At 42.5% G+C, this 24,535-nt stretch overlaps 1 protein-coding gene across 1 annotated transcript in view; it reads right to left on the bottom strand.

The window, feature by feature from the left end:
• Nucleotides 1-24,535, bottom strand: part of SRRM4 (serine/arginine repetitive matrix 4) — a 275,510-nt gene that overhangs the window by 193,546 nt on the left and 57,429 nt on the right. Inside the window, exon 2 of the mRNA XM_049619894.1 lies at nt 15,803-15,924. Within this exon, the coding sequence (XP_049475851.1) occupies nt 15,803-15,924 (122 nt within the window). The remainder of the gene's footprint in view (nt 1-15,802; nt 15,925-24,535) is intronic.

A 24,535-nucleotide genomic window follows, 5' to 3' on the forward strand; every position in this document is an offset into this window, starting at 1 on the left:
AGGATTCAGAGGGTAGGTCTGTAAAACTATGCACTGGGAGAGGGATCAATAAATTACTTAAAGCACATATGATACAGGGCCAAGAATATAACATTTCTGTTATCCAACCTAAAAAGATGGAAGATGAGGCAAATCAAAGTCTAAAAGGCTGAAGGTTCTTTCCAGCACTGCCAAGATTTAAGCAAGCCAATGGCAGGAACTGTGAGGCCCAGATTAAACACAGACTATGAAGACTGGAATATTCAGATCACTGTATAAACAGATGTGTTATTAGGGTTCCCTGCACTTTATAAAATCTACAAAGTGCTAGAGTTATCTCTTTTTATCTTCAAAATAAGCCCGTAGAGTGGTTATTCTTGTGCCTATTTTATGGATGGGCCAACTGAGGCTCAGAATGCTGAGGCAACCTTCCCAGGAACATACAGTCAACAGGCGCTAGTGAGGGTTTGAGACCCAGGCCTCCAGTCCTCTTGACTAGGACTGAGCTCAGAGATGGGTTCTGTGATGTCAGGCTTAAATCTTTTCTTGTCTCTGAGTCTCAATTTCATTAATGTAGAGTATGGAAGAAACCAGATCTGACACGTTCAGAAAGCTTAATGCAGAAGGCTGATGATTTAAATGAGAAAAGCAGGTCAATAAAGAGTGATTTTTCTACTATAAGGAAAACAAGAGTACACGTGCAACAATACGTAGTGAATGACACTGGACCTCGGAGTGGGGGAGGCAATAGGAACCGGTCACGACTCTGGCAAATTGAAACCCTGTGTTCTTGCTTGAGAAGGGCTTCTTCTTAGCTCCACCCAGGTACATTCCATGCACAAATAAAAGCCTAGGGCTGGCAGATCACCTACTTTTTTTTTTTTTTTTAATTTTTTTTTTTAATTTTTTTTTTCCAATGTTTTTTTTTTTATTTATTTTTGGGACAGAGAGAGACAGAGCATGAACGGGGGAGGGGCAGAGAGAGAGGGAGACACAGAGTCGGAAACAGGCTCCAGGCTCCGAGCCATCAGCCCAGAGCCTGACGCGGGGCTCGAACTCATGGACCGCGAGATCGTGACCTGGCTGAAGTCGGACGCTTAACCGACTGCGCCACCCAGGCGCCCCTCACCTACTTTTTTTTAACAGAAGCCCAGACCTGTATGTTATATGAATTCTTCATAAATTTAAAAGTTGGCTCAAAGGATATAAAAGTAACACAAAACACTGTATGAGTCAAACACATCTACAAGCCAATTCAGTTCATGGGCCACCATTCAGTGACCCCGGAACTAGATAATTTGCAACGCCCCTCTCTGCTCCAAAACAGCCTAGCTCTACCAGTACGCAGCATGCACTGTTTGTTTACATGGGATGCTGGACAGCCTCATAAATATTCCAAACTGGCTTTCATGTGTGGATGTGAGCTGTGTCCTCAAATAAATTCCAGACTCTCTGAGGGCAGGGACCAGGTCCCAGGTTTCCTGTGGGTCTCTGTTTCTGACTCTCCCAGTACGAGGTGCAGCCCCTCAGGGTGAGGGCTCATCTGTAGCTGGGGCAGAGGCTGAATGATTCTCCCCAGGCAGTGGCTCTGGAGAGCTGTGAGTCTCACATCATTTGGGAGCCTGAGCTCTGAATCTTACGAGGGCAGCTTCCATCATTCCCAGTGTTCGAAGGAAGTGAGGTGAGGGAACCAAGGTTAACGACTTGCACTTACATCATGTCTGCCAGATTTATAAAGGAGGCTTCTGTTTCCTTTGGGAATCCTGCCTGCTGCTGGGCAGATGTGGCTGCTTTTGCAGAGTGAGGTGCCTTTCTCCAAATCAACCCAAATGAACAGGCAGGTTCCTCTGGGTGTCCTCTCCTTAAAGTCCCCCAATCCATCACATCTGTGGCTTTGGATGACATAGAACCTACAAGCAAAGGTTCTGAGGCTACCCTACCCGGGTTTGAATCCCAGCTCCTCCACTTACAAATCAACAAAAGTGGAGTTGCCTTGATCATCCCTGTGCCCATAGTGGTGGAGAATGTGTTTAAAAATATAGTTTATGTCCTCTGCCCTCCAGGAGCTTATAATTTAATTGAGGAGATAGAACAAAAAAGTTACAAAGGCTTAATATAGATATGAGAAATTATGGTCCATGGCAGTAAATGATCATTAGCAAATGACTTGTGCAAAAAGAAGTACCAGAACAGAAAGGAGGAAGAAAAGAGCACAGTGAGATTCATGCAGGAGGGCTAAGCTTTAAAAACTGCTGGAGCTGGTGGAGGAGCAGAGATTTTCTGCAGGGAGCAGAGGAGCATCAATGAAAAAAGCTGTTTGCCACCATTGAAGAAGACAAGGTTGAACAGCAGTGAGAAGAAACACAGATTTTAGAGACAGACTGAGGTTTGAATCCTGAATTTACCACAGGATTCTCTTAATTGAAAGTGACAGAGACCAACTTCAGCTGGCTTATGCAAAAGGGGGTTTTCCTGTTTCACAGAGGAGGGGTTAGTTCACAGAATAGACAGAAGTCATTAGGGCAGCTACTGGGACCAGAGAAACGAGGCCAGTGGGATTGTCTCTGACTCTGCCCATCTCACTCCAGCTGTTTTCTGCCCAGCATCACACTCTCCTGCAACAGACAGGTCTTCTTCATAAGGCAGAGCATATGGCACCTGGCAGTCCTGGATAAGGACCTTCCGAGTTCCATGACCGAAGGGAACAGACTATTTCTCCTCTAGCTCCAAGCAAAATGTCTAAGGGAAGAGCTCTGATTGGCTTGGCTTGGTCACATGACTTCCAAACGTTCTTCTTAGTGACCAGAGGGCTGTGGTCCTATGATTGGATAGACTTGAGTCTTGGATGGTGTCCTGAGATTGACGGCTCCATTAGAACCATGGTAGTAGGAATGGTGTGGGGAGAGACTTTGACTAACCCACTACTCCAGAAGGACAGACTTTATCAATCAATGCTTTGTTTTGGAAAAAAAGTCTTAGAAATAATCTAGCTCAATGTTTCCCACACCTGGATGAGCTTGTTAAAATTCAAATTCTCAGGCATCACCCAAAGTTATAAACCTTTCTCCAGGGACTGGAGCCCAGAAAACTGTTTTTTAACCAGCTTTCCACGTGACTCCAGTGATCAGTGAAGTATGATAACCACCAGTCTATTCCAATCCTATCATTTTAGTGAGGAAGAAATCAAGACACAGACAGGAAAGTGATTCACCCAAAAATCACAGATCCAAGAAGTGCCAAAAGAGGAATAAGACTTAAGTTCTCTGCAACTCCCTGTTCATTCTCCTTACAACTCCTTGCTTTTCCAGGCTGTTTCAGTGTGTCCCTAGACCATAGAGGGAAGAGGGACGTTCATCTCCTCCACAACCATTCTACAACCAGAAATCTCTATCATTGAGTCCCAAGCACTGACCCTCCCAGCATACGTGTGCACACATGTATACACACAGCTAGACACTCTTCCTCTCCCCCCAACAGCTGTGACTTCCAAAACACAACTATAATCTGGCAAATAGGACTCAGCTTTGGGGAGGAGAGCCTAGCAGGCTGTACCCAATTGGATGCCATAAAACGGGGTGCTGAAGAAGGCACTTCAGGCAGGGGGAACTGCCAGAACAAAGGCCTGGAGGTAAGAACAGGCACAGAAAATGTAAAGAATGGACAAAATGGTGGCCTGGGATTGAAAGGATGATTGAAGGGACACTAGAACTTAACAAGGTTGTGCTGTGATAGCAAAGGGATTTAATGTCATGTTCCTGGATAAAGAATCTGGTGGGGAAAAGGGATTCGTGACCTTCTGAGGTGATGTTTATGTCTGCAAGAACCCAATGAAATTCCTTTTAAAATAGAGCTGTTTAATAGCTATACCTATGTTCAATGGTCTGCCCCATAAACATACGAATCCATTTCATGTTTGACAGCTCTGACTATGTAACAATCAAATTCCATTATTAGAATTTTGCAAATGTTTTTGAAAGATGGTATTGTGGAGCCAACCCGAAATGTTTTCTCTGTAACACTAGCCTTGTGATATGCACGTCCCAAAAATGGTTCCATGTGGAAGAGTCAGGAAATTCTGCCATCTGTTCCCCCTCATGGAAAATCTTAATGATCATTAGCACATTAAAGTCTCTGAGAAGTCTTGCAGGAAAGACACCCATTGAAAATTTTTGAGTTCAGTGTTCCCAAATTCCCATCACAGAAATCTTCTTGATTAATCTCACAAATAACCTGTTTTGATGGACACTTATCCTGCATCCCTCCGGGGTGGTGGGGGTTTTGCATGTCTCTAGGTTAGCCTGTCAGATAAACCAGACTTTGCATACTTTCTCATGGCAAAGGCATACATGGCTTCATATACAGGTGTGCATCTGATAATCTGGGGGAAAACACTAAAATGTAATAGGGTACTATACCAATGGAAGAAGGGGAAGCTTCCTGATTAACTGTATAAAGTGAAGAGTCACTCTCATTTACCTGGCTTCTAGGATCTGCTGTTTGCTACAGCATTTTTCCTCAGTGGGTTATACTCCTCTTGTCTTTGCTAACCTCCCCAACATAGAATCCTAACATGCAATGTGGACATCTTTTGTTTGGCCTGACCTGATCCATCCCCCTTCTTCTGATAAAAACACCACTAAGTTACCTTGGTTATCCACCCCTCTCCCATCCTCAGGCTGTGGATTCTGGTAGGACTCACACCCTCTGCCTTCCAAGGATGAGCAAAAAACCCGAGTGTAGTCAGTCTCCTAGCCACAATGATTGGTTCACACATGGGCACATGACCCAGGCTGGTCCAGTGAGATTTCAGCTCTAGGTTTTTACTGGGATCAAGAGATATTCATTCTTTTTCCCTTGGGTTTGTTTATTTAACGGGATGTATGCTCAGAGCTGCCATTCCTGAGAGCCCAGCTGAGAAAGAAGACAAAAGAGGGCAAAACAGGCTGAGAGATGGAAAAACTGAGTACATATCATTCACTTGGACCTCTTTTTTTTTAAGTTGATTTATTTATTTTGAGAGAGAGAGAAAGAATGTGAGCAGGAGAGGGGCAGAGAGAGAGAGGGAGAGAGAGAATCCCAAATAGGCTCTGTGCTGCCGGCACAGAGCCCTACGTGGGGCTCAATCTCATGAACTATGAGATCATGGCCTGAGCCAAGATCAAGAGTTGGACACTTAACCGACTGAGCCACCCAGACACCCCATCACTTGGACCTCTTGATCCAGATGTTCTTAAAGTTATTTTCACTGAAAATTTTAATTTCTGTGTGTGAATATATTTTTGTATCCCCTCAAGCTGGTTTCAGTCATCTAAAAAACAAAACAAAAAAATACTTCTATTAAAGCATTTATATAGTTTAAGAGGTTGGAATCCTCTAGCAAACATTTACTATGAAACTATTCTGTGCCAGACCCTGAGCTATGAATGGGGTTGGAGGAACAAATACGAATAAAACACTTAAGCTGCCCATAGTCTAGTGAAAGATAAACACAAAAGTAAATAATCCAGTGCAATGTGATGCATGCTCTAATTGAGTTATATACAAGGACTCAAGGGAGCAGAGAGGGATATATGATGGTGTAAGGGAGTCAGGCAAGACTTTCTAGGGGAGATTGAAGGTCTGAATTTGAAAAGTTGATAATATTTAAAATGCACATTTAAATATGAATATTTAAAATGAAGCCACCTCTGAGACAGACTTTAGTGTGCAAGACACTTATTAGGGGCACTGTTGGGATCAACGCCTGGGGAAGGAAGGAAGGGAAAGCAGGATGGGGTAAGGCATCCCCCAAGATGGCCATGGCTAATCCTGTGGGGTGCTCTGAAGCTAGAATGGTCCTTCAGAGTTGTCGCACGCTGGGACAAAATGGCCAGCATCCACCTACAGACACCTTCTTTCTCTTGTGCTCACATCACAACCACAGTCCCCAAACAGCAGCATGCAGATGGTACTGGATTTGTTTTTCAAAATTTCTATTCCGCACTGTACCTCCCTGGAGCTGAAAACACTGGGCCCATTAAAGGAGCGCTGAGACAAATGACAATATAATGATATTAGCATGTATTTACAATTCACATGAGTGGCTTCAGCTAGGGTGTAGCAGAAAACAGGTCTTGTAAAAACACGAGGAGGTTCTTTGACTGGATTCCTTGGTGAAATGTAAATGTGCCAGTAGTTATCAGAAATGTCTAGTGCATCGGGGCGCCTGGGTGGCTCAGTGAGTTAAGTGTCCGACTTTGGCTCAGGTCATGATTTCGTGGTTTGTGGGTTTGAGCCCCATGTCAGGCTCTGTGTGGACAGCTCGGAGCCTGGGGCCCGCTTCAGATTCTGTGTCTCCCTCTCTCTCTGCTTCTCCCCCGCTGGCACTCTGTCTCTCACTCAAAAATAAATAAACATTAAAAAAAATTTTTTTTAAATATCCAATACATCTAGTTAGATGATTTATTTTCAAGTTTTCAAGGATGAACATTTAGTGGCAAAGAGCCTGGGTCTCCATGTCAGCCAGACCTGGGTTCAAATATTGATCCCTCCACCTCCCCGCTTTGTCACCTTGGAAAAGTTATTCAACTTCTCTGAGCTTTTGCACTGTTCCTGGCACACAGTAAGTGCATGATCAATATTAATCATCTTAATTACTAGTAGTAGTAGAATTAATACTATTACTCTACTGCTAGTATTATTTTTTTTTTAATTTTTTTTAACGTTTATTTATTTTTTTGAGACAGAGAGAGACAGAGCATGAGCAGGGGAGGGTCAGAGAGAGGGAGACACAGAATCTGAAACAGGCTCCAGGCTCTGAGCTGTCAGCACAGAGCCTGACACGGGGCTCGAACTCGTGGACCGCGAGATCATGACCTGAGCCGAAGTCAGCCGCCCAACCGACTGAGCCACCCAGGCGCCCCTCTACTGCTAGTATTATTAACTAAAGTGCTGCAAAGTCTTCTGGAGCCAGAGAATTCCCCTAACTCAGTGTATTAGCCCTCTCCCCATTATGTTGACCCAAGTCATGGATCTGATCCTTGTGCACACTAATTACCTTCATTTTCTCTTATTAAATGTATGCTCTCTTAGCCTAATTAGCAAATGTTTCAGTCCCATATTTCACAAAGTGTAGAAACAGTAGGCTTACAAATATTAATACTTGTTACTAGACAAAAGGCATTGGGGATCAAATACGTTTGGGAGAGACTTGGTTAAACAAACTGAAACAGGGGCACCTGGGTGGCTCAGTCAGTTGAGTGTCTGGCTCACAATTTCAACTCAGGTCATGATCTCACAGTTTGTGAGATCGAGCCCTGCATCTGGCTCTGCCGTGGCAGCATGGAGACTGCTTGGGATTCTCTCCCTCCCTCTTTCTCTGCCCCTCCCCAGCTTGCACTCTCTCTCTCTCAAAATAAGTAAATAAACTTATAAAAAACAGCTACAAAGTGAGACAGATTTCTTTCCTACAGGACTTGTCAGAGTCTTTTATGTTCCAGTAGGATTTCTGTCTAAGAGGCAAATATAATATTGTATTAATCTTGGCTGCAATTTTTGGCTGCAAATGGGAGAAGCCCAACTAAATCTAGTTTAAATGAAAAAGAATTCATTGGTTCATATAACTCTAAATCCTAGGATTGTATATACTTTAGGATAACTGGATCCAGGGGTTCAAATTATGCCATCTAATCAATCAACCAGTCTCTTTTTCTCTCCCTCTCTTCTCCCTCTCTCTCTTTATCTCTATCTCTCTCTCCCCCTCCTTCCTCCCTTCAGTCCCTCTTTCACTTTTTCTTTCCCCTGTATTTTCTTCTCATGTATTTGAACATCTCTTGGCTTTTGCACTGGACAGTGATATTGCTCCACGGAAGTCTCAAGGTGACAATCTATGATACAGAAGGAAATAATTTTTTCCACAATTTACCTTTTTTGGATCATGGACCCATGTCCAATTCAATTTCAGTGTCCTGGGGCACGAAGTAGGCTCTGAAAATAAACTAAGCATGGGAGAGGGGGAAAGGCATTTCCCCAAAAGAAGAGTTGTCATGAAGACAAAGACTACGTATCCACTCTGAATATTTAGCATTTCACCTTACTGGGCTAGTATTCTTTAAGAAATGCTGACTTTACAGTCATAGAAAGACAAATATATGATTTCACTCATATGTGGAATTTAAGAAAAAAAAACAGATGGGGTGCTTGGGTGGCTCAGTTGGTTAAGCGACTGACTCTTGGTTTCAGCTCGGGCATGATCACACAGTGGGTTCGAGCCCCACAACGGGCTCCTTGCTGTCAGTGCAGAGCCTGCTTGGGATTCTCTCCCTCTCCCTCTCTCTCTGCCCCTCTCAACTGGCTCTCTCTGTCTCTCAAGAATAAATAAACTTTAAAATTTTTTTTTAAAGAAACAAAACAGGTGAACATAAGGGGAAGGAAGGAAAAATAAAACAAGATAAAACAGGGAGGCAAACCATAAGAGACTCTTAATACAGAGAATAAACTGAGGGTTGCTGGAGGGGAGGTGGGTGGGGGGGATGGGCCAAATGAGTGATGGGCATTAAGGAGGGCACTTGTTGGGATGAGCACTGGGTGTTATATGTAAGGATCACTAAATCCCACTCCTGATACCAATACTACACTCTATGTTAACTAATTTGAATTTAAATTTTTTTAAAAAAAGAAAAGAAATGCTGATTTTATACAAACTCAGTCTCGCCAGAGGAAAAAGAAATCACCATTTTGAGCTACCATTTTTGAATATCTATCATGTTCCTGTTACTGTTCATGGAACTTGGATACAAAGATGAATGAGATCTAGTCATTGTCTTCCAGAAGATCATGGTCTGGGAAGCAAAGATCTGAGGCAGACAGTAAGCAGCTGGGTACAAGGGAATATTCTAGACATTATAGCAGAGGTACGAAAAAACTGCCACAGGCACACAGACTGGATCATTCATTCTCCCTTGGTCATGACAGAAACACTACACAAAGGAAGAAACGTTTGTATTGAGTTTGGGAAGAGGCCAAGTTTGAGAAGGGCAGGTTATCCTGGCATTGAGAACTACCTAAGACAATTCTTCAGTTTGAGAGTGCATGGCTTAATTTGGAAGCAAATTATAGCTATGTGATTCAAATGCAGCCTGTAGGGTCAGGCAAGAGAGCTGCAGAATGCTGGAGCTAGGTTGGACTCCAGATCTGCAAGCCACTTCTTCTCCAACACCTCCCCAGAGAGTGTTCTGCACAAGAGAATGGACTATGAACACTGTTGCTTTGTGTCTGTCCAATAAAGTTCCTCAACCACTTCCTCTAGGTGCACAGGGGTTATTATTATATGACCCAAGCTGAGCCAATCAGGTTCTATATTATCCTGTTCAGTGTGATTGGCCTAGGGGTGGTCATGTGACCCAGACACAGCCAATTGTATCTTATCTTTTTATAAAGATATATTTGGGGGTGCCTGGGTGGCTCAGTCAGTTAAGTGGCTGGTGGTTCAGGTCGTGATCTTATGGTTTGTGGGTTCTGGAGCCTGCTTCAGATTCTGTGTCTCCCTCTCTCTCTGCCCCTCCCCTGCTTGCACTCTGTCTCTCTTTCTGTCTCCCAAAAATAAATAATAAACATTAAAAAATTAAAAAAAAAAGAAATATGTGATTATTTGTTTAAAAAAAGATATATTGGAAGAAAGTTGGATTTTTTTTCATACTGTTGAGTAACCAGCAGAAAACATGAATCTAGGGCTGCCCCAGTATCCTTCTATGCTACATGCTTTTGTAGCTTAAATTGGATTTCTGTCCCTTGCCCTCCAAAATGGTCATTTTTCTCCAGCATTTACCTGAATGTTAAAAAGTCTCCCTGCAGGTTCTAGAAAAGGGCAGGAAGCCTATACCACATGGAAGGAAGTGGTACAACCAGTAGGTACAATCTTTGGAGCAATGCTTCATTATTGTCATGCTCCTCAGGCCTGTGACTGTGACTGAGAAGTCAGAGTCTGTCAACCTAATTCTGCTTCCTTGAATCATGGCTTATCTACCGCGTCCCCGCCCAACTTTCAGACTCACCTAACTTGCATGCCTGCCTCCAAGTCTGCCTCCACCTCCAATGCATGGAGGACCCTGCACGGAGGAGCCCAAATCTGACAATGTCACTTGTTGTGGAAACCAAGGCATATGACCTGAAAAAAAGTGATGGGGGTGGGGGGGAGCTCCACTTCCTCAAGTTACCCTATAAGCCCTCCAAAGCTTGGCTCCTTACAATCTTCTAGTCTCATCTCTCACCACTCTTCACAATTTGCATTCCACCAACATTGGATGGCTTCTATCTCAATGTACCATTTTTAGAGCCTCTTCTTCTCTTGGAAAAAAATCTCACCCATCCTGTAAAATTCAGGTAAGATATCTCATTACTTCTATGCCAGGTACCCAAGAAGGTCTTGTGTGTACCCCTACCACCACACCTCTATCTGCCCTGTAATCGTATGCTTGGTGTCTGTTACCCCACGAGAGCAAGGGCCCTGTTTTCTTCTTTCTATCTAATTCACATGCAAATATTGCCAGCTCTACCTTTAAAATATAGCAATATAAAAAAAAATAAAAAAATATATATACCAATATATTCTAAATCCAACCACCTGTTATCACTACCACATATTGGCTTCCTCTGAGCCCCCACCACTTCTCACTTACATTGTTGCATTGGCCTTCCACCAGGTCTCTCTTGATTCTGTCCTAACTACCTTTTAGGTAGTTAAGACATAGTCCATTGTCAAGAGCACAGTCACAATGAACCTTGAAAAACTGTCATTCAGTTCTTGGTCCTCTGCTTAAAAACCTTCAGTTGAGTTTCTCTTTCACCCAGAAAAAAGTTCAAATGCTTACAATGGTCTACAAGACTCTACATGATTTGGCCCCTGTTCCTACCTGACATCATCTTTCATTATTATCCTCCCAGCTCATGCCACACCAGCCCGCAGTGGCCTTCTTGCAGTCTCTCAAACACACCAGGCATGCTCCTGCCTTACAGAGCCCACACTATTCCCTCTGCATGGCTCGTTCTTCTACAAGTCTTGCTCCCTCACCCTCCTTAAAGCCTTTTCTCAAGTGTCACTATTTCAGTCAGACCTTCCAAGATACCCTGTTTAAAATATCCCTATCTTCAATACTTTCTATATTCTTTACCTACTTTCTTAATTTTGTGCCATTATATCATCTATTTCACTTGCTTTTTTATTTGTTGTGTGTCTCCTGAGTGGTCCCCCCATCTCTAAAAGATAAGCTCCCTAATGACAAGGAATTTTGAGTGTTCTGTTCACTGATAGACTCTCAGTGCCTAAAACAGTGTGTCGAGTCTAGTAGATGTCCAATAAATATTTATCAAATAAAATGATAAATGAATGAGCAAATTATTTGAATACCAAGTGCCTAGCACAAATAGGCACTCAATATAATTTATTGAATAAATTAATTAACTAGTGAAGCCTTCTTCTAAGTCTGAATGAGCTTTTTCCTGGCCTTTTCATGTTTCTTAATCCCCTTCTCAAGATTCCAGATCTCCAGTTTCCTAATCAATTGTCCATGGAGATTTTTTCCAGTCTCTGATGTGATTCTGCAAATGTCTTCTCCAGCAGTAAGAATAGAGTCAATCAATGAGTAAGTTGACAATGAAGGGTCATATCTCATCTGACAAAGCCCAGCTCCATTCAGGAGAATCTGTCATTCTTAGTGACACAAAGCCAGGTAATGCCACAATTCTTTATCATGAGTTTCCAAAATACTGGGCCAGACATTTATGTGCATGTAAAACTAACTAAACTCTTTGAATTCTATGGTTCTATAAGAAGGGCTGGATGGAGAGAAGTTGATATTGAAATCACCAAGATAGTCCTCAAAGAACATGGGGAATATATTTGAAGACAAACAGATTTCTAAATAAATACAGAAATGCACAAAATATGTCTCCACTCAACCTCTATGAGACCCATAAAGAATTTGGCATTAAAGGGTAATAATTAGCATGAACACAGAACTTAATAGTTTGCAATAAACTTTCATGTGTATGATTTCATTTGGGCTACATAACTATCCTGTGAAGAAGAGAGTATTATTATCTCATTATGGTAGGTACAATATACCAAATTATTTGTTGTCCTGCCTGTAAGAGGGTTATATGACCCTGTTAGCCAACATGTGATTTGCACTGCCTCTCTGTGGGAGAAGTATAATATCCCTGCCCCCATGGCAAATGGAATGTGAGCAAAAGTGAAGATAGGGGACACCTGAGTGAAAGAGACATTGCATGACTCTACCATCACTCCTTAACCCGTATGCATCCATAGGAAAGTGGATGATTCTTTATTTTAGATCTTGAAATGAAGAATCTACATGGAGATGATCCATAGAACCATAGGTGAGAGTTAACCACAGCTGAAACATGAGAAATAAATCTCTGTTGCCATAAGCCGCCAAGATTTGGGGGACTATTTGCTACTGCAGAATAACTAACAACTGACTAACACACCCATTTTACAGATGAAGGATCTAAGGCTTAAAAAGATTGGTGATTTTTCTAAAGGTAACCACCTAATAAGTAGCAGAGCCAGGGCTAAAACTCAGGATGTTTCACCCCCCAAACCATGTCACTCTGCTAGATTATTCTGGTTAAGAACAATGTCTGCTTTTGCATGTCTCCTAGAGTAATCTGGGAAATTGGGTATTACCAGACTCCAAGCTGGTGTGTCTTTCACTGATGAGAGTCCTTTCCTCTCTGAGACCCTGCCAATTCAGAAAAGGGCTCTACATTTCATAGTTATTTAGGAAAACAGAGCTGGCTCAATATAGCTGTTTTCATAAACTGGTCTCTGGAAACCATCCCAGCCGAGGGTAAAATATGAAATTTAATCACCGTGGGAATTTAGCCAGTATCACCAAGCCCCATTGACTGTTCCTCTTGTTTCCTTTTAGAACTCAATTGTTTTTCAGAAGCTCTTGGATGGGTCTGGCAGTGCTCTGGGGGCCAGGATCAGAATGTTAGCTTTACTTAGGCTTTTTGTTCTTTGGGGTCTTGTCTCATATTCTTCTTAGGAAAGAGAGGGACATCTAGGGACCCAGGTATTCCTAAACATGTACATTCTACACATACACAACTTGCTCCTTAGGGGCACAGTTCAACACATAAACATTTTATTCTCTGGAGCTAAAATCTGGGCCACAGGTATCAAACATACAAAGAAACTGCCCATGTCACCCAGGCAACCTGACTACCTAGCAAGGTTTCCAAGAATTCTACAAAACAAATGTCCTTGGGCTCTCCTGAGACAAAGTAAAGGTTGGTGGTGCCTGGAGTCTGCTCATGAGGGGGGAGGAGAGAAAGGTTTAAGTCCGTGTCGATGTCCTGCTACCTTACCATTAGAGCCCCAGGATCACATACAACAAAGCCCCAGAGGAAATCAGCTAAGTCTTGGCCAGGTTATTAGTCCAGGAGCTACGTAGGGAGTAGGGACATGCAGTGGAAGTTTCATCTACTTAACAAACCTTTATCCGGCATTTAGTATGGACCAGACACCTTTCTAAGTACTTTGTAAGTATTCTTATTTAACGCTGGCAACAACTCCCTGAAGTAGAAATTCTTATTATCCCCATTTTACAGATGAGGAAACTGAGGTCCAAAGGGGTTAAGTAACTTGTCGCAGGTCTAGAAGCCAGGCATAGAGAAGGCGGGATTTGGACCCCAGAGGTCTGCCTCCAGAGTCCATACTCTAATTCTATGCCACGATGCTTCCAGGGGTCATGGAAGAACCAGACCTCAGCAGAAATTGAAATTGATTGTCTCTGAAAATGGCATAGTTTCTCTTCCAGTTTGACTCCACTCAAAATGAGAGGGGGAAGATCCCACCTTCCGAGGTAAAGGTTGAATGCAATACCCTTTTCCCATATTCTATGCCCCTGGGAAACTTCTAGACTGTGAACTCTCAATATGCAAGAAAGAGAGCCACTCTATGCAGTACTGTCTTCATAGCACCCAGTGCGGTGTCTGAATCAGAGAATTCTAGGAAGTATTTGTCAGACAAAGGGAATGAAGGAAGTGTAGGGGGAGCCAGGGAGGAAGGGAGAGAGGGTGAGAGGGAGGGAAAAAGTAAGAAGGAAGGAATGAAGGAGCTATTTGGTTCTCAGTTATCCATCAGCTTATCTCCAGTTAGGGGTTAGCTGAGGAGAGCCTGAAGTGTTGCTCTTGGTAGGGATGTTTAAAGATACTCTCAAAATAAGTAATTTCTGCAACTGCTGTGGCTTTTGTCCCTCTGGCTCTTCCTTCTCTGGTATATTCCTCCTGGCTTTCCAGACTCCTTAGTTACCACTGAACAATACACACACACACACACACACACACACACACACACAACCATGCATACATGCACATACAAGTGCACATGCACACACAAGAACATGCATACACGCTCATATACTTGGCACACACAAGTACATGCATTCACACTCACACAAGCACATGCATGCATGCACTCACACACATACATGCACACACAAACACACATGTACATGATGCACATTCACACAAGCACATGCATGCATACACTCACACACATACATGCATATGTGCGCGCGAGCACACACACACACACACACACACACACACACACCCCTACAGAACGCTGTTTATCCAAATAGTTAAGACACAAGATGCCATGTTCTGCTATTCTTTCTTGTTTACAAAGAAAACAGAACGGACCCAAGAGGGGGCATCACTCTGACCTCTCTGTGTTTTTGGCAGAAGGAACGCCCATGGCTCCAATAGCTCTCTGGCCATGAGAACCTCAGCTACTAATAGCACATAGCTGCAGGTGAAATGTCACAGAATCTGAGAATGCAATAGCCTAAAGGGACCTGTTAGATCACCCTGCCCAAGAATTTTGAATCTTAATTTTGGGGAATCTGTTAGTGTCTCTCCACAGCCGGACCCTTCTCATTATACTTACTGTCTTTCTATTCTCATGTCTTTCCCTATTACTTCCTCGAACAGGGCAGTGTAGCATTTCAGCTCAGAGTGCTAGAAGTGCAGCTAGAGAGATTTTGGTTCCATCCTGGGTCATCCAATTATGAGCTGTGAAGCCTTAAGCTCATGTCTTGCCCTCTCTGAGCCTCAGCTTTGCCATATATAAAATGGCAGTAAGAACAGAACTACAGCAGACTTTTTATGGAATCAATGAGATAACGCATCTAAAGCACTTAGCACAGAGTCTAGCACATAGCGAGTACCCAATAAATACTTATGATTATCTTAATTCTTCAGGCTTTGTCCATATTCCTAATAGCAGCATCGTGTTTATGATTCCACATGATTTCGTGTGTTTCCAGAGTCAGGAAAAGCCCTCCCTTGTTAACCTTCATTTGGAAAGCAATTTAACTCTCTGACATTAAAAATTAAAATATAAACAGCCCAGTGCCTGATTTAATGGACAATTAAAAATTAAATTAACAGTTAGTAAGTGATGAGCTAATTTCGCTATTGTAACCACATTAGCCTCATACTTGGAGGAATATAAAAAGGGGAAACAGACCCCTTAAAATAAAAAGAAAAATTGCAGGCAATAAAAGACTTAAACTCATATATCATAGCCTTGACAGATTCATTCTTTGAAGCCACTCGCCCCAAAACTCAGCTGATATTCATGCAAAAATGTTTAGATGACAAAGTAATGAGAACTGATGATGTGGCAGAAAGACAAAGAATACTCACATGATATTTTATTGTAATATATGGAGCAAACAGCTGGATGAAGCAGCCTGGGCCATCTCACCCTGTGCTGGTTGGTGGCCTCACGACAGACCACAGATTTCCTTACCTTGTCTTCAAGCACATGCATCTTCCAGAAGCGTTCATTGCAGGTCTCAGGTCTGCACTCTCTGTCAGGACCCTTGCACTCAACTCTGACGGAAGGGAAAGGCAAAAAGCAGCCCATGTGACCTGGAGAGCCAAGAGCAGAAGATGGGTCCTGGAAGAACTGTCCCACACTCCCAAAAAGTCACAGAGCTCACCTTTTCTTCCCTCACCCTCCTTGTCTCATACCTATTTCTCCCTCTTCCCCCAGGGCCTTATTGCTCTCAAAATCACTTTGTCATCATTTAATTGTAATGAACCTGTCTTTCCTGCTGGTCTATAAGGTCCATGAGTTTAGAGATTGCTTCTATCTTGTTTATCATGCTAAGCTAGCATACAGCATAGTTTCTGTTATACAATAGGTGTTCAGCGTTTGTTGTCTTAAATTGATTTAATGTAAATGAGCAAAAAAATTGTTCAGTATTAGATGTTAAGGATTCACAATGCTGTCCTTTCTAGAGCCATTTGCCAGTTGAATAGGGGGGATGGAGATAGTGATACTGAATCCAAAGAGATAGCTGAAGCACGGTGTGATTCCAGGCATCAAGAAGTGGCTGGGGGCTAAAGGGATAGTGTTGGGAAGGGAGGCTTCCAAGAACTCATCAAATCACAGCTTGTAGATGTCTATCTGCTCTGATTACATGCTGGTCTGGCTTCAGTGAACAGAAACTGTCTTAGAAGCAAAGAACACCACTCCATTCTCACAATGTGTGAAGTGTCTGACAAAATACAATCTGATTCTGATAAGATGTGATCTGAATGAGGCAGCCTTCTACCCAAAGAGTCCTCCACTCCTCCATTTTTTTCCCTTGAGATCCCTACTGTCATAGTCTCTGCTTTGCAGTAAAGGACATTTATTGGCTTTTGGTAACCTAGGATCCATTCCCTGTAGCTTTAGTAACATCTCCTTAATTTCCTTTGGGAGAATTTCCTCTCACTCATTGTGTGTAGTCTTAATGATACCTCCTACCCAAGGGTATATGACTCAAGTGTGGCAGATTGGCCCTTTCCTATTGTGACCTTGAATCTTGAGTAGAGTCATAAGGAGACAAAGTAGATGACATCACTTCCTCCAGAGTGACACATTTTCAAGGATGTTGTCGACTTCACACTGCCAAGATACCAGAGCACTCCTTTCCCTTTCTGAACTGGGTTCCCCAGCCTTCTCATTGATTCAATGATCCAATATCCTACTACTAAATTTGCTTTCTGCTTAAATTAGCCTGAGTCTATTTGAACATCTTATAATCCAAGATCTCTAACTTGTATTTGGGGGCTGGAGAGAAAGCAGTGAGGGTAAGAGGAAGCCCTCATTTGGGCTTCCAAACTCTCTCCAGTTACACATGTAATTTATCACATTTATTAGCTGGCTTCTTCCAAGGAAAATAGCCCGAATGCATTCAATAACTAGTGAATGCGAGGAGGAAAAGAAATAATAGGGTAGAATCATGAGGATAACAAATCTTCATGATGGATTTGGTGGTGGTAAGAAGCCAATAGGAGAGGTTTTCTAAGACAACCATTTTTATTTTTGTCTATTTGCTTGGCTTCAACCTCAAGTAAATGAAAAGATCCTAATCAATTTAGCTTCAGGTATGAAGACAGGGATTCTGTGTAAATAATAGAACTCAAAAGGTTTTCCTGATATAAGTCCCCCTTGATCCCAGTTTCTCTGTCTCACTTCCCAGTGACTCCAGACATCTAACCGTGGGATCCCTACCTTATCTCTACATAATGGTCCAACCTCACAGGCTTCACAGAAGGAAAACCTCAAGGACATACATTGTGGGGATACCACATCTGAAAATATGGTTTTCCAATGGTCCATATGTTAGTAAACAAACTGGAGGCTTATGAAATTGGCCTTCCACCTTTAATTGCTGCCAGTCATGTGCCACAATGGTAGTATTAAGTTATTTTACAGAATTGAGTATTAGGCAGAGTCTATAAAAGGAAGGGAGAGCACAGAGAGGGTCACATTTGGGATGTCATTTAGTGTCTGCCCCTACATCCCCATCGCTTCAATGACCTCCTCCCACCTGCCAGCTAATTGGGCCACATGTGCACTATGTGACCCAAGAACAACGGATCCAAAATATGGTCAATGACTCATGGCCCCCATGACCTGGGATGAAAAGATACATTTGGCCAACCAGACTGCTCTGAGCTGTTGAAAGTTATAAAGCTGGGAAACCAAGATGGCACAGTATCAGAGGATGAAAAGACACTTTGAGCTACAGAAGACAAACCGTCAAAAAACCAAACTTCTGCATGAGCAGAAAAGATGGAGTGTGAGGAAACTAGCCAACAGACAGAAAGGAGAACTGAACAGATGATTACAGAGAATAGAGAGACGAAGAGAGAGAGAAAGAATCAGAGAGACTAGTTCCTAAAGCAGTCGCACGTCCTGACAGCTTGCTGGTTCTAATTATAGTTCACAGCTATCCTAACGATATACCTCTGTTTTTCTGAGGTAAGTTGAAGGCATCTGTTTCTTGCAACTGGAAGAACCAAACTGAAACAAAGGGAATCCAGCACACAAAGGCTGATGTCAAGAACAAGTGAGCTAATTCCACTTTTCTATGGCCAGAAATGGATCTGCCTAAAATAGCGTCTTGTGCCTGGAGCATGTTATGTTTCTCAGACTGTGTGCTCTCCTATCCCATTTGAGCCTTATGACAACTCTGCAAGATAATAATGTTGGACACACATTCATTCAACAAACATTTGTTCAGCTCCTGCTGCATATATCACTGGCACTCTTCTGGGAGTGAACGGAGGAGGGAGAGAAAGGCCAAAGAACGACGGCCCCTGTCCTAGAGGAGGATGCCACCTGTGGACAGAGATATCTGCATTTTAGAAATGAGGAGACAGATCAAGATAGGGCACAGGTGTATTACCACAGGTGTATATTTAGAAATGAGGAGACAGACCAAGATAGGGCACAGGTACACACAGGTGTAACCAACTAGTTAGTCAAGGAGATGACACTTCTGTTGTAACAGGATCCTACTTCTCTCATAGCCATGATACCACCAGGGATTTTTAGACTTTTCCTCTTTTTTTTTAAGTTTATTTATTTATCCTGAAAGAGACAGAGACAGTGCAAGTAGGGGAGGGGCAGAGAGAGAATCCCAAGCAGGCTCCACCCTGACAGCTGTGGACCCCAATGCAGGGCTAGAACCTTTGAACCGTGAGATCATGACCTGAGCAGAAACCAAGAGTTGGAGGCTTAACTGACTGAGGCACCTAAGTGCCCCTGGCAGACTTTTTGTTATAGGGCCAGACAGTAAATATTTTCAGCTTTGCTGGCCATTTTCAGTCTCTATCATGACTACTCAACTCTGCTGTTATAGCATAAGAGCGACTTTGGATACGATGCAAACAGGTATGGTTGTGTTCCAATAAAACTTTATTTACAAAAAAAAATGGTTGATGGGTTTTGCTTGTGGGCCATAGTTTGCCAACCCCTAGTAAATCCCCGTGTATTTGAAAGACCCTCCCCCTCTCATAGCTATGACCTATTAAGCAAGAGCCTTAAAGAAGACAAAGCTGTGTGAGCCAAGTAACATTTAGATATTTTATTAACCTTATGACGCTTGACTGATTGGACCACAGGAGGAGACAATTTGCCATCCCTAACCTGACTTAGAAATGGATCATTTCACATAGATAATATATTTTCTCCAAGAGCCTCTCAACATCCCAGCTGCCCATCACCATAACAACCCATACTCTATAATGAAAAAGTAGAAGCAATAACAAATAAGGGAAGAATTCAGGCATTGACTTTTTTGGATATAAGTTTTGACATTTCAAGTTATGCTACTAACAGACTCGTCATCGATGTCTTCAAATATTCTGAATTTCTTGGATCCACATGCTACAGCAAATGTATTTGTGTTTTCCTAAAGGCCAGTAGTCACATATCAAGAATTTTAAATTATTTAGAGTATATATACAAACCAAGGAGAAAACTCAGTCTGTATCAGGAGAGGCAAAAAATACAGAATCAGAGGTGAGAGATACACTAAAAATTAACTAGAGAAAAGCTAATAAAGGCTGTTGTGTAAACACAGATAATTTAGCTTTATGCAAATTGCTGATGGGGTAGATAAAAAGAAAGCCAGAATTTATTTCACATTTTTCTGCCCTTCAGAAGAATGCATTACAATTCTGTTTGAATATTAAGTCTTCTTTTTCAGAAAGTTATGCCTTTTGTATCAACAGAGTCCACTATGATTAGGGGGATGAAAGACAGATGTCTGAGTTAGACACGTCCTCCCCACTTCTGTTGGGTCCCCAAGTCATGGATATCAGCACACAGCATCCTTATCTTCTAGATAGGCCTGTGCAATTCCCTGATTCTGAACTCGAGGAAGGACTGAAGAGCACAGAATGATGGAGGCTGCTTGCCCAGGATACAGCCTCCAGAAACATCCTCTGCCCTATGGCTCCCTGAAAAAATGGGGAGGGAAGCTGCCTTAAGAAGCTCAGACAAGTTCTGCTCACAATGCCCTGACTCTTGAGGAAAATGGTTTCCTGAAAGTGTTTGTTTAGAATTCTCAAAGCTGTTGCTGTCCAACTATAAGGATGGCTTAGTTTCAGACAATCCCTTCCCTTCTTGCTCTCAGGGCTTCTGTGGAGATGCTCTAAAGGAGGGGGAGAGGCTAGTGAGGTGCATCTGCCTGCAGTTATGGGTCACCTGGGGGCTGCCATTTCAAGCTCCCCAGCAGTGGTGGCTCATGAATGTTTTATTAAATATCCTCCTTGGGATGGTTCTTAATGAAGACTAAGAGCTACTCTCTTTAAGGCTACTATGAGCGTCTTGCAGGCTTCACGTTTAGGAGACTGACCCTTTTCCTTGCTCATGTCTTGAAAATACCAAATAACAATAAAGATAATTATATCTGACATTTATTAAGTCCTTACTATGTTCCATGTGCTCAGCTAAGCATTTTACCTTCAATGGTTATCACTTAATCTCCAGAACACTTCTGAAGTCGGTATAAGAAGTATCCCTGTATTTACAGTAAGGCAGTAGATCCAGTCCTTAAAAGCATGAACTCCAGAGCCTGATTCCCTGAGTTCAGACCCAGGTCCTCTACTTACTAGCTATGTGATCTTGGGCAAGTGACTTAAACTTTCTGGTGGTATTAGTCATCTACTGCTGTTTAACAAACAATCCCACAACTTAGTGGCTTAAAACAACATTCATTTATGATCTCACAGTCTTGGACATGGCCTAACTGACTCTTCTTATTTAGGTTCTTTCACTAGGCTATACTCAAGGTGTCAGCCAGGGCTCAGTCATCTCCATACCTAACTGGGGTAGTATCTGCTTCCAAAGTTCATTTAAGCCTGGCAGGATTCAATTTCTTGAGTAATGTTGGATTGTTGGTCTCAGTTCCAGTATGGCGATTTGCTTCACCAAAGCCTGCAAGCTGAGAGGGCAAATGAAGCAGTCTTCTAGCAAAGTGGAAGTCTCAGTTTTTTTAACCTAACTAGGGAAGTGGCATGCCATCATCTTTGCCATATTCTACTAGTTAGAAGCAAGCCATTAATCCAATCCACTCTCAAGGAGAGGGGATAACACAAAGGCATAAATTCCAGGAGATGGGGATCACTGAAGGCTATCTTAGAAGTTGGCCTTCCATACCGGGTCTCAGTATCCTCATCTGTAAAATGGGAATACTAGTTCTTACTTTGTAAGGTTGTTATGTATATTAGATGCGTTATTATATGCAAAAGTACCTAGATCGGAGCATGGTATATAGAAGTGTTATAAAAGTGTTTGCTATTATTATAAGAAATAAATATAACAATGAGAGTTTAAGTCATTTGCCCAAGGTCATTCAGCTAGTGAGGGCCAGACTAGGGGCTGAATCCAAACTGTATTCACTAATTCTCATCTGTGTGCTTTGAGATGAAGCATTGACCAGATGGACACAGCCCCTGTTAGCACTGGATGTCCAGTCTAAAGGAGGACAGACATCCAAGTAAGAGGGGTGTCTAACCTAAGTATGGCTTGTCAAGAAAAGTTTCCTTAAGGTTGGGACAGACAAGCTGTGATTGAAAGGATAAAAAAGAACTTGTTGGGTAAAAGGGGAAGGAATCATGCTCCAGAAACTGAAAACAGCCTTTGGGAAGACCCTGGGCAGAAAACCCACAAACTTGATAACATTATTCTCACATCTTCCTCTCTAGTCTCTTATGCACATCTCATACTTCAAATGACAGGTCAAATACCACCTCATCCATGCAGGCATCCAATATTTTTTCCCCAATGTTTGGAAATACTCCAACTATTCTCCTAAAGCATTTATATCCATCTTAGAAGGAACTGTCACACTGTTCTGCTTTGTCCAATAAGTTTGCCTCTAGGGTTCCTTTACACTACTCCACTTGCCCAGAAACTCTTTGAGGGCAAGGTCCATGGACCTCTCATCTCTTCCTTTCTGGGGGATGTTCACTGTCAAACTTTAGGACCAGAAGACAGAGGTGGAAAGGAGTTTTATGCTATATACTGCTATACCTTTGGATTTTTGTAACATCTGCAGATATTACTTATTCAAAAAGGTAGAAGAAATTAAAATTAATAATAACAAGGGGAGGCAATGTTGCATAGTTAGAAAAGCATACTCTTGGGAATCAGACATGTATACCTGTGCCTAGAGATTCAGCTGTGTGTTCTAGGTAGGTGTCGTAACCTCTCAGAGACTGTTATTTCATGGGTTTTTTTTTTTGTTTTTTTTCTATAAAAGGGAATTATACCACCTGCTTTGAAGGGTTGTTGTGATACTGTATGTGATGTACCCAGTGAAATACCTACCACACAATGGGAACTATGATCTCAATAATGCAAGCCAGTGGAGCTATTATCTTTTTTTATCCTGCTGGGATTGTAGACGGTTTAGCTCAGATTTCCCCTCCTCTACCTGCTAGCGGCATGGGGATTTTCCAGTGCTGAGTTGTTAAGCATTTGTCTTAGGTGAAGGAAGAGAGCCAGGATCTTTAAAGATGTACGAAATAAAACTCAGGCAGCCTCCCCTACAGTGTTTTTCGTGGAGCTCAGCAAAAATGAAGCCACACAGGGCAAAGGTCATGTATCAGGAAGCCAGGATGCCTTCCTCATGTAAGTATTCACGTTGGGAAAGGAATGTGAGCAAACCAAAGGTCTGCAGTGGACCAAACTTGGTTGCCAGCAAAACCCATTTGAAACAGTAGATCTCCCTATAGACTAAGACTCCTGAAGACTGGGCTACATCTTTTCATCCTTGTATCTCAAAAGCTACCACTAAGGGTAGGTCTTTTTTTTTAAAGTTTATTTATTTTGAGAGAGAGAGTGTGTGTGTGAGTGGGGAAGGGGTATAGAGAGAGGCTGAGAGATCTCAATCTCACCAACTGTGAGATCATGACCTGAGACAAAATGAAGAGTAGACTGAGCCACCAAGGCATCCCTAAGTGGACGTCTTGTAAATAGTTATCAAATCACCGATCTGGCCAGCTAGCTATTTACCCAGCCCTCCAATTTCTCATGAGCTCTGAAATTCTTCAACTGTTCACCCACATTGAATTCCCCAGTTATTGACTCAAGCTTGGACTCCCCTCCCCAAACACACACACACACACACACACACAACACACACACACACAACACACACACACACACACACACACACACACACAACATACGTGGGTTTTTTTTCTCACAGATCTGTTCTTCAGAGGAGGGTTTTTAGATGAGAGGCTATTGTAGATAGTAGTCAGCAATCCAGGTACTGAAGTCAGACATCTCAATGTCAAATCATAGCTGTGCCACTTCCTAGCTCTGTGATTTTGGCCATGTCATTTTACCTCTCTGGATCTTCATTTACCCAAGTGGACAAAGGAATAATTACAAATAGTAAAATACACTGGGAATGTACCATATGCCACGTGCTGAATGAGTACTTCACACATATGCATTATTAACAGTACCTACTTCATACAACTGATATGAAGGTTAGCTCAGTGCTCAGCACAGGGACCAGCACACAATCATTGCTCAATAAATGCTACTTATAGCTGTTACCATTCTCCCATTGGGGCTTGAAGGCTTCACTTCTCCTTTTTGGTCCACCACCAGCCTGATACCTAAGACAACTTCACAGCCACTGCCATCTACCCCGAATAGATGAATGATCTTTCCAGTAGAGAATAAAAGCTCAACTACAAATCATGGGCATTGGTGTTCTGCATTTGTGATGATACTGACATCCACATTCTTAGCAACAGGTGTTTTTACAGTAATACTAAATACATTTGCAAAAAATCCTTCTGGTCTAATGTGAGATAAACACCGAATGTCATCCCTTTCAGCAGTGTCTGCTGCCCTTAGGGATTCACATGTTAAAACACTCACATGCAAAAGCTGTATCCTTCCTCAAGAGGAGATTTTGCTACAGTAGCTGTTTTTGATTGCATAGTTGAATAGCATTTTCCTTTGCTTATGAACACGCCTGCCTCTGGCACATGCCAGAAAGATAACTGGAGGCAGAAGCCCCTCTCTCCACTTTGGAGTCCCCTCATATTAGGTACCATCCGGCCCCGATGACGAACCCCACACCTGCTAAATTGCTCCTAACCCTTCTCATCTCCTATTGTGCATTACCACCTCGGCTACATTGCAGCATTAATTTGATTTATGGCCCAGACA

Source organism: Panthera uncia (assembly GCF_023721935.1).
Source record: "Panthera uncia isolate 11264 chromosome D3 unlocalized genomic scaffold, Puncia_PCG_1.0 HiC_scaffold_8, whole genome shotgun sequence".
Classification (NCBI taxonomy): Eukaryota; Metazoa; Chordata; class Mammalia; order Carnivora; family Felidae; genus Panthera; species Panthera uncia.